This window comes from Labeo rohita, chromosome 8, assembly GCF_022985175.1.
Source record: "Labeo rohita strain BAU-BD-2019 chromosome 8, IGBB_LRoh.1.0, whole genome shotgun sequence".
Classification (NCBI taxonomy): Eukaryota; Metazoa; Chordata; class Actinopteri; order Cypriniformes; family Cyprinidae; genus Labeo; species Labeo rohita.
In genome coordinates this window covers 4771915-4788699 of record NC_066876.1, presented here as the reverse complement: position 1 = coordinate 4788699, position 16785 = coordinate 4771915, and the positions used below count along the sequence as shown (strand labels likewise).

The 16785-nt window shown below is 36.0% G+C and overlaps 1 protein-coding gene across 1 annotated transcript in view; it reads right to left on the bottom strand.

Annotated features, from left to right (window-relative positions):
- Positions 1-830: 830 nt before the first annotated feature.
- gfpt1 (glutamine--fructose-6-phosphate transaminase 1) overlaps positions 831-16785 on the bottom strand; it is a 34162-nt gene continuing 18207 nt past the window's right edge. The window contains exons 14-18 of the mRNA XM_051117553.1: positions 9003-9117; positions 6930-7057; positions 5806-5973; positions 3875-4036; positions 831-3241 (exon numbers count right to left, since the gene is read on the bottom strand). Coding sequence (XP_050973510.1) covers positions 3197-3241; positions 3875-4036; positions 5806-5973; positions 6930-7057; positions 9003-9117 — 618 coding nt within the window. The 3' untranslated portion in view covers positions 831-3196. The remainder of the gene's footprint in view (positions 3242-3874; positions 4037-5805; positions 5974-6929; positions 7058-9002; positions 9118-16785) is intronic.

Here is a 16785-nt window from a genome sequence, read left to right as displayed (position 1 = left end):
ACATTACATCAGTTAATGAAATTATGGTTTTAAATTTTTAAGTTAAAAACCTAAGTTAAAACCTAAAAGTTGCTACCATATTTTTTATGGTAAAATTCTAGCAACCACAGCTTCCGTTTTTTTACCGTAAATTTTACGGATTTTTATTTATTTTTTACAGTGTAAGTTAGAAGTTGAATTCAAATCAAATGCACTAAAAAAAAAAAATCAACTCAGCTCAAAAATATAAAACAATATAATCGCAATATCAAATACTGGTTGATTAATCAAGCTAATACATTTGTAAACCACTAGAACTGCTCCATATCCTCTGTCCAACTCTTTATGAACTGATATTCAGTTCAGTACAAAATCATTATATTTACATAAAATTTAGCATAGCATGAACTCTGTTAACCCCAAGATTTTTTTGAAATGTTACTGAAAATGTGACATCCCACAAGATTGTGACAGCTATAAAGTTTGAACCCTTTCTATAGCAGAAGTATATTCAAATTAAAACTTTTAACTTCTTTACTAAAAATGTTGTAAATAAATAAATAAATTTCCCATTTAGCTAGTCTAAAAGTAACAGGTTAAAACTGAAATGTGTATATATTTAGATGTATTTAACCCATACAAAGAAATTAAAACAGCTCACATAATAATTTTGTTAGATTTTAACATTAGAAAAAACACCTCCATTCATTGGCCGTTTGCTGAGAGAGAGAAAAAAAAAAAAATCCTCTGAAGGAGTTTCATGCCCTATTGCGTATCCTACTCCTGGCAAGTGCCTTTAGACAAAGGCATTTCTTAGACTTGGCCAAAGCTGAATGAAAGCAACCAGAGAATTAGAAAGACTGAATGTTTTATTAACTCTTTTCATTAATTTTAAATCCTATACACACACACATCCAAAACACATTATGAGATGCTCTAACCTTAAACAGTAATTAAGGCCTTGATGTCCCCCCAAAAATAGCCCAGACAAGCTTTTTGTACTCTAAACCAGGAACATTTGCTGGATGTGGATGACAGAACTGATCTGGGAAAAAAAAACTCAAACCTTCAAGATGTAAAGACAAGGCTACACACATTTAAGATGCTATTGTAAAATCTACTGTAAAAGGCAAAGCAGTTCAGTGCTCCACAGAGCAAAGAGCAATGCTAGTCTATTAGCCAGTGAAATATTTAAAACCCTCTCTATGAATTGCATAATTTAAACATTTCCAGAATATAACAAAAATTGACGCACAGAACTGTAATCATACCTTCAGAGCTATTGCACCATAACACCCTTCTTCAACCTTTGGTTACATGCCATTTTTAGTAGATATATTTTTGGTTCATGTCCATCTGGTGTTTTGAACAAAGGATTGAGATTATATAAATCTTTATTTGTGTAGATTTTATGCGCAACAAAATGCAATCAAGAAAAAAAAAATAAAAATCACAATATTTGAATCAAAGGAAGTACATAAGCATTTCAAATGCAAATAATGTAGTATATAAAATATAACCCTTGTATACCCAATAAAAACATAAGAGAAAAACAAAAGACAATAAAATGGTCCCATGGAAACAATCATAAGTGACAGTGGCGTTGTATGGGGCAGGGGCACGCTTCATGTTTAGGGTTTCTCCTCTGCGTCATTTGGCAGCACTACTGTAAACCAGAGACACTCACCGTCTCCTGTAACAAGGCCTCTGAATTTCCAATAATAAAGGAATCAAAGAATGGAAGTCAAAAGGTTTGTGCATATACTTCAAGTACACAACACAAGCGTACCTTCAGATTAATCTCAGTAACTGATTCTTATATAGTAACTACAGATGCAGTACTGCAGTGATTCACTACTACTCACTGACTTTTTGTGGGAAGCAAAAGGTGGTACTTCAAAACGCGATATTCAAACATTCCGTTCTCTTCATCAAGCCATGTAAACATTTCATTTTCTAATGGCTGCCTGGTCTATTATCATAGCAGTAGATCTCCTTGTGCTACTTCAAATCAAACACTACCATTTCTACGACCCAGTTTGGCAAAAGCACAGAGAAACTTCACTAAAAACGTGATCAGATCATACATTCACTTCATATTTAACCCCTCATGTAGATGACAGGGGTGTAGTCATTTAATCTGACTGTAACCTTGATATTTTACCTTAGTTTCTAGCAGGTTTTCATTCATTTCTTTGGAACAAGAATAAAAGAAACCTCTAAAGGTAATAAACAGTTTGTACTTTAGGGTAACCTTTTACAAAGTATTTTTTTTTTTACATTAGTTATTGCATTTATTAACGGATTTATGAATCTAGGTTAATTTTATTTTATTTTACATCTTGAAATTTTAAAAATGTATTAGTGTTTTGTAAACTGTTACCCTACCACCTTCATAAAGCATTCAAGTTATGTATTAAAGTCCATTAAAGCAATGGATTGAAAAAAACTCTGGACCAAACTATAGCGAACATCAGCATCGTTTCAATGAATTCCAAATTAGATAAGAGTCACTGTATCAAAGCTTCTACAGAATATAAATTGAACTATGGGAATCCCCATGGTTTTAAAATTTCAGATTAAGTGTCATCCCAGGAAAAAATATGGTCATCAGTAACAAATACATCCCTTTAAATAGCAGCAAACTGGACAAAATATTGTGCAAACTACCATGAAACGCTGATTCACAGTTCTGTTTTTAGTGCCACGCATCACTAGAATTGTTGGGGGTTTCATAAGGAAAACAGCTAATGGAGAGTTACGAGCCTCTTGCGTTACTTATCTTTGCTACACAAATGCTTATGTGTATTTGATGAGAAGCATCTAAAAGTCTTTCCGAGTCAAACTAATTTTTACGAATGGAGCAAACAAGCAATAAAAAGTCATAAGACAAATGCGTTATAGGCTACGACAAGTGACATTGAGTTCAGAGTACAGCTCTTATATCGCCACCCCATACCACGCCACCAAATAAAACAACAACAACAAAAATAATAAGAAAAATCACATTCCAGTCAACGATTATGAAACTTTCAGAATCATGCTCTGAGACGAGATACAGATATATATGTATGGAGGTACACTTCAGGTTCTTTAGGATCATTGCATCAAAGCTGGCATGTATAAAACCCTCTGTTCAACTGTCTTCATGTCTTCGATAGTCTGAACGTACGTGTGCGTGTGTGTGTGTGTGTGTGTGGCATCGATCAGGAAGCGTTTACTCAACAGTCACAGACTTGGCCAGGTTTCTTGGGCAATCGACCTGTGCAGAACAAGAAAAATGAATTAGTAAAAAATAACATGCACGAAGAGCAATATGATGCAAGCATGATACAATCTTTCGACATTTCTTTAGCAGTGGATCAACTGTTTTAGGTTGTCCATTGAATCTTGCTTTTAGTCCAGGGCTAAACGCAGCCATCAAGAGCATAAGAAACTTCTTTAAAAGACATTAAAAATCTTACTGATCCCAAACTTTTGAACAGCAGTGTATAAGGTTTTGATTATGTTTGCGTCTGAGTGAGAAAAGAACCTAACAAAGCCCTAGCAGTTGTAAAATACTGTAATACTTCTTAAATTTATTCCTGTGATCAAAGCTACATTTTTAGCATCATTACTCCAGTCTCACATTATCCTTCAGAAATCATTCTTATATGCTGATTTGCTGCTCAAGAAACATTTCTTATCAGTGTTGAAAATTATTATCTGTTGTGCTGCTTAAAATTTTTGTGGAAACAGGATTCTTTGATGAATAGAATACTTTTTCTTAGCAAATAAAAAAATAATAAAAAGACATTTAATGTGTTCTTGCTGAATAAAACCCATTTATTTCTGTCAAATACACATCAGGAAGGTAAGGAAGTGAGATACAAAAGCGAGTGGATAAGAGACTCACGTCGTATCCGCGGAGCACAGCGAGGTGGAAGGAGAGCAGCTGTAGTGGGATGACGCTGAGGATTCCCTGCAGACAGTCCACACAGTGAGGCACTTTGATGGTGCGGCTGGAATTGCTGATGGTCTCGTAGTCTTCTTTATCACAGATCACAATCGGACGGCCCTACAACAGCCAAATAATCACATCCACTTTAACAGAGGGAAAAACTACAGAGACAGCTAGTGCTGTGCAATATAGAAAGGTTTAATTCAATGTATTGATAGGTGTTTTTGCATACTCAGTGTTTCCCCTACCATTATATTAGGGGGGTGTTTTTAAATGACATGGCCTGCATGACGTAAGTTTTTAAAAGCTATTTAAATGCTATTCCTTGATAAACGTTTCTATTGTTTTTGCATTGTGTTTTAATATGTTGTCTAACGTCATATGAAGATGAATAATTTATAGATAAGTATTTCAAATGTAGGCTGTTATGTACATGCAAATACATAGGTTTTTTTCTTACCATCTTTTGGGGGTATCTTGCTTTTAGACTAGTCAACTAGACGGATACAAAACTTTTGTTTAAACGACTATCAAATTAGTCGTTGCGCACAGTCCTAGTGCCAAATTTAAATAAAACAATTAAATGATAAAAATAAATATTCCAACAAGCTTAACCACTTAATTGTAGAAAAAAAAAAAACAATTATTTATTATATATATATATATATATATATATACACACACACACTACCGTTCAAAAGTTTGGGGTCAGTACATTTTTATTGTTTCTTTTTTTTTTTTTTTTAAAGAAATTAATACTTTTATTCACCAAGGATGTATTAAGTTAATAATTAAAAGTTTTTTAAAAGTTAATAATAAATAATTTACATTGTTATAAAATATTTATATTTTGAATAAACACTGTACTTTTTAAACTTGTTACTCATGAAAGAATCCTGAAAAAAAAAAAAAAAAAAAAAAAAAAACAAAAAGAAATTCACAGGTTCCAAAAAATATTTGGCAGCACAACTGTTGATATTATCCAACATTGATCATTCTAATAATAAATCTGCATATTAGAATGATTTCTGAAGGATCATGTGACACTTAAGACTGGAGTAACAGCTGATAAAAATTCAGCTTTTCATCACAGGAATAAATTCTATTTTAAAGCATGTTAAAATAAAAAACATTATTTTATATTGTAAAAACATTTCGCAATATTACAGTTTTTTTTTTCTATATTTTTAATCAAATAAATGCAGCCTTGATGAGCATAAGAGACTTCTTTAAAGACTATTACAAGTCTTACTGACCCCAAACTGTTGAATGGTAGTGTGTGTGTATATATATATATATATATATATATATATATATATATATATATATATATACACATATACACACATACACATAACTACATTTATTATCAAATCTTTTTTAACTGAATATTTCACACATTTTTTCTTCCATATATTAATTTTAACAGTAAACCTCTGTTTGTTCGTGAAAAAATAAAAGGGTTTAATTTTCATTTGATTAAAAATAAATAAATGTTTAATGCCTTCATTTGATTATCAGAAAAAATTTAAGAATTTCTGGGAAAAAAAAAAAAAAAAAAAAAAAAAAAAAAAAAAAACAAGATTCTAGGGCTGTATAGTTCAAAATGTTGACATTGAGAATTTTTGACTTATTTTTTCACTGAACCAAATGTTTTCATTATTACACAGAGTACAGTACCAAATAAAAAGAACCGTTAGGTACCGGATACCAACCCTCACCCCTCCCCAAAGCTGTAAACCTAGGGGAAACACTGATACTGAATTGTGATTTGTTTGCAACTTGATTTACAGCATATTTAATCATTTCACCATTCAATTTTAACCTACTATATATATCTTGCAAGTAGTTGTAATGGAAAATGTGGACATTTGAAAGCCTCTTACCTGTCTTGCCACGACCTGCTGCAGTGCGTTTTGGCACTTAGTGTATGTGTGGTCTCTCATGATGATCATTATGACAGGCATGAGTTTGTCCACTAAAGCCAGTGGGCCGTGCTTCAGCTCTCCAGCCAATATACCCTCTGAATGCATGTATGTGATCTCCTTAATTTTCTGAAAGACACAAACAAGAGTTATGTTAACTGGGAAGACTGACTGGATGGGAACTATTAAACAAAATACAAAAAGCACAGCAGAGCAAAGCTCTGAAAAAAAAAAAAAAAAAAAAAAAAGAAGGTCAAAGCAAGGCAAGGCAAATAAAGCAAAAAAAAAACAAAAAACAAAAGAAAAGCAAAGCAAAACTAACTACAACAAAAGAGGCTACGTAAAGCAAAAAAATATTGCACAACTGTTGCATAACCGCAATTAAGGGGAAAAAAACCATTTAAAGCACATGTTAGTTACATAGGTTCATATGCACATTTTTGTGGTCAGAGCTGGCTAACGGCTCGATGACAGCCTCCCCATCCTCACTCCCAGTTTAAGTGAGGATTTTTTTTCTTAACTAACACAGTCCAATTGCTTCTTCTGTTTATTTGTGGTCAGGCTAAATGAGGCCAAACTTCTGGAAAATTCTAAATGTCTATCAGTTAAGATGCTTATTTTCATCCTTGTTCTTACTTTCCTGTAAGGCTTAGATTTGCAGGTCTAATCATTCTTGAATGTGAAACCGCATAGTTTCAATCAGTGTAAATGACCCTTGAATCAGAAATAGAAGGCTGCCTGTGAGACTCGGTTCAAAGGAAAGTTCACTCAAAGATCACTTTAAAAGCTTGACAATTCTATGAATATTTGATTATTTACAAAAAGAAAATCTCACACTAAATGTCAGGTGTTACATTTGTTAATGGGATCACATTCTGCATTTCTGAAGAACTTTTCCCTGTTTCCCCAAAATGAGAGAGCTCTTGAGAGCTATGACAAAGAGGAAAATTAGCAGTCAATTATGACTTAAATTTGGATCTGTTATTTCCACAAAGTTATTACATGGTTTTAGGAGGACTGAGGAAGGAGGGGAATGAGTGATAGACATGTGAACAAAGGGAAGGGAAGAGGGCATGTGGTCTAACCAAAGCTCCCTCCAGACAGGTGGCGTAGTGGTATCCTCGGCCCATGATGAGAACACTCTTCTGCTGATACAGCTCAGCAGCCAACTTCTGAATCTCCTCGTCCAGGCTCAACACCTCCTTGATTAGATCTACAGAAAGGGAGACACAGCTATTCATTATGACAGAAATGAGAATACATACGATTTACAGAAAATCAGCAGCTAAGTAGTCATGTTTTTTCTATGTTATGTGGGTGAAGGCTCCAAAATGACAGGTGAAAAAGCTAAAGATTCCCCGGATCAGAAATAAATGAATAGGCAGCGTTTCAACTGTCCCTCCGAATGCCCTTTTCTTTTCTTTTCTTTTCTTTTCTTTTCTTTTCTTTTCTTTTCTTGACAAAAATGTTTAGTAATAACATGTAAAGCTAACTGAGTTTTCGTGTTCAGACAATCCTGAAAAAACAATTTCTAACTGTCAACATACAACTACACATGATATATATATATATATATAAATTGCATTATTAATTGTATATTTTATGTGTATGCATGTGTGTGTATACATGCATGCATACATACATACATGCATACATATAAAATATACAATTAATAATGCATATTAAAAACTTGTATTATTGTAATTTTATTCTTTTTCTTTCCTTTTTTTGCCAAAAATGTTTAGTAATAATATGCAAAGCTACATTTATAAATCAAAATATACATATAAAATATACAATTAATAATGCAAATTAAAAAAAAACTTTATTTTATAATAAATATTTTATTATAATACATTTCATTTTTTATTTTAATAGTATATTGTTTTATTTTATTTATTGTTGTGCGTATATTTGTGTGTATATACACACACAATTTATTTTTCTAATTTGTTATTTATATAACTAACACAATTTTCATTTATATTAATTACTACTACTACTAATATTCTTCTTCTTCTTCTAATTATTATTAATAATAATAATAATAATAATAATAAAACTAATAATAATAACAATATTACTACTTCTAATATTAATCTTATTTTTTTATTACTACTACTATTGTTGTTGTTATTATTATTATTATTATTATTATTATTATTATTAATAACAATATTACTACTACTATTACTATTATTACCATTACTGTTACTATTAATACTACTATTATTATTAATATTACTACTAATACTATTATTGTCACTACTATTAATACTACTACTATTACTGCTATCACTATTACTACCACTACCACTATCACAACAACAACATTAATGCCACTTCATGCATTTTTTTTAAATCTATTTTATAAGACACACTCAGTTGAAAAACTTTTAACAGATTCAAAAAGTGATAAGTTGCCTTCAAATTTGTGCAGCATAAAACTGGATGCTAGCTAAAAACATGTCACCAATTGAACTAACTTGCTCAGCAAGAATCTATCCAAACTGACATCCATCATGACAGTAGCTGAACTTCAAATGGAAAAAAACAGATATGATACTGCTGCAGCACCCCTTGTGGCATAACTGAGAATACCACACATACATGCGTGTCAATGACACATTTAAACTACTTGCATACATGTGTTTTGAGCCAAAGACTGCAAATACAGTATCCAAGACATGCTAGCATTAATGACAGAATCAGCAGTTCTTCGTATGAATAGCGAGCTGGAGTGCAGGGGGAACGTCAGTAACCGGCTGCCAATACATTCTTGACCTCATTGGCTTGGAAGCGGAACGAAAAACTCCACAGAGGGAGAAAGCAAGAACCGGAGAAAGAAGGGGGAAGGGGGGCGCCCCAGCAGACACTTGCGGTCCAATAAAGACTTCCAACAGTGACGGAGAGAGCTGGCCGAGGCCATCTGCTCCTCCCTGCACACCATCCCGAGTGCACGCACTTACACGCACATGGAGCTCTGTGACGTCAGCATTTCACAATCATAAATGTACACAAAAAGCACATGTGGACTAAAACACAGGGGTTTAGATTTTGTTTATCAAATTTACTGCTGTGACTTATGAGTAGGATCAAGTTAGCAGCCATTCTCACAGAATTCTAGACGAAACTCACACAGCTGTATTTCTGTTTACCTGGCAGCACTTTGAGGCCTTGTATGATCTCTCGTCTGCGTGGCTGCACTGAGATTCTGTCATCGCACATTAACAGGGCGAACATGATGAGAGCCACAAACTGACTTGTGTATGCCTGGAATAGACAAAAACAAACAGCACAAAACAGCTCACATGAGTTCAAAATGTAATTTGTTTTAAAGAAGACCTATTATGCCGCTTTTTACACGATGCAATACAAGTCTCATGTGTCCCCAGAATGTGTCTGTGAAGTGTCAGTTCAAAATACCCCACAGATAATTTATTATATATTTTTTTAATTGCCTATTTTGAGTAGAAGCAGAAACATGCTGTTTTCATGCATGTCTCTTTAAATGCAAATAAGCTGCTGTGCCCCACCCTTTTTCCAGAATAGAGCTGTGCCTTTACAGCTTGTACCTCAGATATTCTGACAAAAACAAAACAAAACAAAACAACATCTGTTTGGTTTTGATTATTATGTCTATCATGCTGAAATTATGCATTTAAAGCCATATCAGTTTAAACTTCTGATATTTGGTTTTCTGAGTGCACATATCTGAAACGCGCACAGAAAGCGGAAACGGTTATGTCTGTGAAGGTAAACAGCTGGGAAAGAAATTGCATGTTCATATCAGATCTGTGTGGCAGCACCATAATATACAGTAAATAAAGCAATAAAATGACTGCTCTCTTGTCTCTTGTATCCTACAGTACACTTTCACCCACAGTGGCCTCACAAAGTAGTTGGACACTGAAGCCATGGTTAAAATATGTATACATATCATGACATGGAATTAGATAACTAAAATATAAACCAAGAAGCATCTAATACACTTGAGGTTACACTGCTAGGACACTGTTAGGCTTCATACATAAAAATCACTGCCAGTCATTGTCACTGATGCCACCAAAATGATTGACAGATGTTTTCCATGCACCAATTTAATATAAACACAGCAATTCCCAAATTGCACATTTGATCTGCAGGGTCTCCTCCACATTCCACACCTGGCCAAATGACAAAGCGGGAGAACTTGGGTTGCCAAAAACACTGTATTGTATTTCAGTCAGGTGTTATAAAAAAAAAATATAAAGAAGAAAGAAAGCCAGAACTGTTTTGGTTGAATGATTTGCCAAATAAGGCTGGGGAAAAGAGTAAAAAAAGATGCTTCCTATTTTTCTCTCCATTCCCATCTCACACAATCGCCTTTGATCCCAAAGCCTCTGTGGACTGTAAATCGTTTTAATGGCATTCCTCAACTCATACGTTGTCACGTTACATGTCTAAATGTGATCTGGTGCTATGCCATTATATTTCAGAGCATATTAAAGCCACTCTCGGTCAAATATGAAGCACATTTAGGAAACATTGAGGACGTCTGACAGCATGCTCTGGCTTGCTTGCGTTCTTTGAGTTCACGCAAACAAGATACAGTACTTCCAGTGACGGTAGAGGAGCAATGGACCAGACACCCACCCTCACAAATCACTACCACATGAGCACTGATCTATGGAAGCATTACTCTGTCACTTATTATTAACAGATGCTTTTCATCTGTGACGGTCCACTACCTGCAGGGATACAGTTCCTGTACCAATCTGAGGTTAAATAGTTTGGTCAAAGGTATGACGGTGATAAGGACTGACAGATTATGATCTTGATGAGCCATTAGATCCTATTAAACAGCAATCATTTTAAGCAATTTACCAGAGCTATGCACAGTAATCTAAAAAGTTTTAAAAGGCAACAAGTTTTTAAAAATTAAACATAAACCCAAACCTGTTTTAAACCCAAAGTTATACATAAAGACAAACTCAACTTAAACTCAACCAAAGCAAAGATTTGCTAGATGACTGCATCATTAGAGACTGTAATAGTCTGTGTTCCCTTTAAGTTGTCTCTAGTGCTGACTATTTTAATAATGGCCAGTGTAATGTAGAAAGTGTATATTTATTGTTTCGTCTTTCATGTCAGTAGAAGCTGAAAGCAAAGAGGCATAAGCTGCAGTTGTAGAATGAGTTCTACAATGGCATACTACCCAACAGTCCATGCTAAACTGCATCCCCAAAGCACAAACTTGGTGGATGATTGCAAAGGTTGAAGGTTGCATTTGAGATGGATTTATTGTGTGCTGCTCCTCCAGATCAGGTGTACCCAACACTGTTCCTAGAAGGCTACAATCCTGGGCTGTGTCTGAAATTACCCCCATACCCTTAAATTGGGCACTATTTTAGGGGACAGCCTTTTGTAGGGTGTCCGAAACCATGGACCCATTCAAACCCATAATGCACAGTAATAATGAGTGTATAACCGATGTACAATCAACGGCTAGAGAGTACCCATAATGCAATATTATGGTCTTGCCAGATGAATTCCAGCATAATGCCAGAAGATGGCACCTTCAGATGAATCATCCATCCGTTTTCCAAACCATTTGTCCAATGTGGGTAGAGCAGACCTCGGCGAACTTGGTCCTGAAGTGCCGGTGTCCCTGCAGAGTTTAGCTCCAACCCTGATAAAACTTACCTGTTTGTAGCCTTCTAGTAAACCTGAAGACACTGATCATCTTGTTCAGGTGTGTTTAATCGGGGTTGGAGCTAAACTCTGCAGGCACACCGGCCCTCCAGGACCAAGTTTGCCCAGACCTGGGGCAGGGCGTAATGTCAATCAGCAGAGATGCCCAAACTCAGTCCTAGAGGGCCACTGCCCTGCAGAATTTAGTTTCAGCCCTGATTAAAACACACCTGAACCAGCTAATCAAGATCTTACTAGGCATACTAGAAACTTCCAGGCAGGTGTGTTAAGGCAACTTGAAGCTAAACTCTGTAGGATGCCAGAATTCAACCAGTGGTTTTTATTCACCCCTTCAACTGGACTTTATTAGTGGCCTAATGTAGAGAATAGTGAACGAGGGTACAGGGCCGGGGTTTCCAAACTCGGTCTCGGAAGGCCAGTGTCCTGCAGAAATTAGCTCCAACCCTAATTAAACACCTGAACCAGCTAATCAAAGTCTTAAGCATACTAGAAATTTCCAGGTAGGTGTGTTGAGGCAAGGGGGAGCTAAACCCGGTAGGATCCCAGAATTCACCCACTCATTTTCATTTACCCCATCAACTAGACTATATTAGTGGATTAATGTAGAGAATAGTGAATGGGGGTATAGGGCAGGGATCTCCAAACTCCAAGTGTCCTGCAGAGATCATCTCCAACCCTAATTAAACATACCTGAACCAGGTAATTAAGGTCTTACTAGGCATTTTAGAAACTTCCAGGCACTCCAGGAGTAAGTCTGGAAACCCCTGGTAAAGGGGGTGATTACGAACACAGCACTGCAGTTTGGCTTCAACCCTAATCAAACACACCTGAACAAACTAATCAAGATGTTCTGGATCACTTAAAAATAACAGTTAGATGTGGAGCAGGGTTGGAACTGAAGTCTGCAGGGAGGCAACTCTCCAGGAGCAGGGTTAGTTACCCTTGCTCTAGATCAGGGATGGGCAACTTCAATCCGGGAGAGCCACTGTCCTGCAGAGTTTAGCTTCAACTCTAATCGAACACACCTGAACAAGCAAATCAATGTCTTCAAGATCACTAGTGTGTTTGATTAGGGTTGGCACTAAACTCGGCAGGACAGTGACCCTCCAGGGGCAAAGTTGCCCACCTCTGCTCTAGATGTTTCTAGATGTTTACACTGATTGTGACAAAGTAAACAGATGCCATTCATTTTTGGTAATTTGTGGCACAACAGTGAACAGCAATGTCTGGTGATGCAACAGTATTACACAGTTAGATCCTATGGCAAAGTTACAGTTTGTGAATTTTTGGATAAAGCAAAAACAATTCAATTACTGAAGTATTAATGGGCAGCATAACATAACAGACTTTATGAAAAAAGTTTGCCACAGCAAGAACATTCTTGAAGAACAGTGGCCTCATGGGAGAGGGAGGACTGCAATCACAGCAAAATCAGGCAAACCAAGTAATACGTCACATCTACATCAAATATGGCAGCTCACAAGATGGGCTGGGTATGAGCTAACTGGCTCCAAGCTGTGCTGCAACTGGTGTATTTTGGCAAAGTGGAAGGAACAGTTGGAGGGTGTATGTCGCCTGGAAAACTGCTGATTGCAAAGTCTAACTGATTGACAGATATTTTGATTTAGGATTTTGACCTTAGTGGCCACAATGCACAAAATGCCACCAAAAATCCAGCCAGTGAAGTTACCAATCTAATGTACCCAAGCCTTGCACACATGTACAAAAGAGGAAAAAAAGAAATGGCATCTACTTGATGTTCTCCTTTCTCAGTCAGCAAAGAGTGATCTTCTCCTCTAGCTTAAACTTCCCAATTCTGCAGTTGCAATCCAAATTATTGCAGCTGCAATCTGGAAACCCAGGAGCATAACACTCCAAGTAGTTGTGGGTGTGGGTTTAGAGGTTCTCCAGAGGGACTGCTCTGGTGCTGTGCAGACATGGGCGGATAGAGAGCAAAAGCTTGCATCTATGAAGCAATCCAACGATTCTCAAAAGTCCTGACATTTTAAAACTGTGGTTTAAGGGTAATTTAGACAACAGGCAAGAATGTCAGATAACCTTGACTTGAGGGTGCATGATTGCACATGTGTATTCTTTGTAAAAACATCCAACAAAAAAGTCCTGTGTGGACACTTAATGCCCTGATCCGGAAAAACAAGAGTTGGGAACTAAAAAGTGGGAGGATAAAAGAAAAACGGATGGATGGATTTTTGCTTTTATTGATAGATAGATGAGAAAGTCAGAGTGTCATTCTCACTGTGATGAGAGTTCCAGTTGGGGAAACAGCTTCCAGAATGACCATCCCTTCAAAGGGTATTTATCTGAGACTCTTGAGAAATCATTACGATCACAATGCACCGCAGGAAACAGATCACCATTTTATAGAGCAATGAAGTGTCAAATTCATGTTCATGAAATCTGAAAAAGGCCTGAATACAAGATCACAACAGAATCGTAATTCATCACCACAACCAGTGCTGGTGGGATCGATTTTCAATAATTTTACTCCCAGTCATCATAGAATGTCATCATAAACATTTTAACAGGACAGGACCCCTAGGAAAGACCTGGGGTGTCTTACTCAAGGACACAAAGATGAAGGCTCATGAATCTCCTCTAGGAGGTTCTGAACCAACAACCTTCTGATTACAAGGTTCTCACTATAATCACAACATGACTATGTTTATCATTAACATCAACAAGAATTCAAACTGTAATGTGATGTGAAACATTGGGAACTGCTTTGACTGGTCATCAGTCTGTTTTCACTGCCTTGGCCTGAGATGCTGGGATTGGCTGCAGCATCCTTAAACAAGCGGTTTAAAGCACAGAGGAATTTAATTGTTTAAATCTTTAAAGACGACGTATAATGCCATTTAATGCATTCTGACTAATTTACACTGGTCATGTTTAGCATGAGATTCCAACTCAAAGTCTCAGAAAATGAGTTGGACGCATAATGGAGTATTTGTGTGTCTAAGACACTTCTTTAGGATTCGTATAAGTTTCGGAAAGTTCCCCCCATGCTTCATTCAGATTACGGAAGTTGTCAGGATCCGATTCTGGATCGACTATATATGGCTGGATCTGATTTTTATCTGATTTTAAGTCCCCGTTTTATTAATGTGGATGTCACAGCTTGCAAAAGATCACTACGCAAAAGCTGTGCGTGTTTGTGACTCTTGACTGTTTTTGGAGAGAAGCACTACAGTTGTATCTGTCTTTTATAAATCTGATCAAACTGAAGACTCTTTGAAGAGATGAAGGATTCAAGACTACTCTGTAGGTACTCAAGATTAACATAAGATTGGCATAAGATTATGTGTGCTGTAAAAGTGGGCATCCATGCCAGAATGGCACAGACCTGAATAAGATATTGCAATTGACTGTGGAGGTTAAAGAAATACTAAAACGTATCTTTGGAGTAATATCAAAAGTAAAAAGGGTCCATTTTGATTTCATACTGACTTGAATATGGCCTAACGAACAATCCACTATATGATCTCAGCACAAATTCACTGCTTTGTGACTTAAATGTAATTTTTAATGCCCCAATTTTTGCAGTAATGGCTATGGTAGGGGGGTTCTTTTACGTAACACATGGTCATTAACAACCTTTTGGAGTTTGTTCAGACACAACTGCATCATAATTATTCTGGAATACAGAAACAAATAAACCACCAATCTAATGAGGGGCTGATCCTAAACTGTAGAGTCCTGCATCTCATCTAAAACCTGGAAGCCATCCGAGGTAGTCTGTAACTTATCGTTTAAACTCATTGAAAATGGCCTGCCCAATTGCTTCAAGAGCTAAAGAAAGCGGGACTAAAATACCAATGCAACAATTTGGCAGATATCCTGGCACCTCACTCTCATTGTTTCACTGTAATCTGATGCTTACTATAAGCAATTATATCACCTCGTTCAGCCTACAGGCATACATGTTTCTATCCTAATTAAGCCCTGTCATAAATCAACTGGAGCTCTCGTCTTTCTTGCATGACACGTTAACAGTAAGAAATGCTCTTTCTCATCTTAAAGTAAGTAGAGGTAGAAAAAGTCTGAAGCAGCGAGAGTATGAAAAGTGCAGTCTACTTTGTGGTCATATTTCTTCTCTCAGCATTAACATCTCTCATCCAGCCAAATCCAGCTGCTCCTTAGGCACATCCAAGAACAGTTTTTTCTTTTCAAATATCTGTTGTGACTTCATTAAACTTGTATGTAGAGGTCGAAAATATGGAGCAGTGGTTAAAACAAATGCTCCAGACCTTCTGAGCTGTGGTGCTGATGCGGAAGACACAGGTTTGAATCTGGCATATTGGTTGTCGAGGAACAGTGGTTCAGGATGGTATGGAACACTTCTCAAACCTTAGAGTTCTAGGTCTAGTTTTAGTTAGTGGTCGATATTTGGCATTTTTCAAATATCGTCATCGGCCAAACAGAAAAACTTATTGGCCGATGCCGATATTTGAAAAATGCCAAATATGTTTGAGAGTTTTATTGTGACGGCGCTGAGAACAGCAACACCTGCACAGTTCAGCTTCACTAGAGACGTGTGATTGACTTTAAAACTTGTGATTTTAAATTATGATGCGTGCTGTATGTAAAATGAGTGTTACCTTGGCTTTAGTTGAGGAAGAAAAAAAAAAAAAAAAAAAAAAATGCTTGTTCAATTCAAGCATGTACTTTTAGTATAGATACCACAATGTATTTGTGGTTCACGAGTGGTTTGTTACACTATTTTTTATGGTTTCAGTAATTCTGTGAGACTAATTATTATTGTACAATTTATTTTTCACGTAGCACCAATATTTTTGTACATATTTAGGTCAGTTAAATTTTAGAACTTCTAGAAATTATGGAACATTGGTTTGTACAGTCATGTTTTTATACTAATTTTGCTTTTGCAAGGATGGGAACATTCCAAAAGTTTCTGTAAACAATCTGGACAGTACTGGGGAAAATTACTTTTAACAGTAATGCATTACAATACTAATTTACTCTCTAAGTTCTAAGATCTAATTACATTAGTTACACTTTATGGAAAGTAATGCATTACATTACTTTTGCATTACTGGCCTTGCTCGTTTCTAAAACAAAATAAATAAAAAAAAAAAAAAAAAAAAAATGTTGGCAAAATGTAAAAGCCCTTTCACGCCAAAAGTGAAAAGAGTAAGCCTCAAACTTATTTATACGTAACTTGTTACTTGTAATGCGTTACACCCAACACTGATTCTGGAATAATCT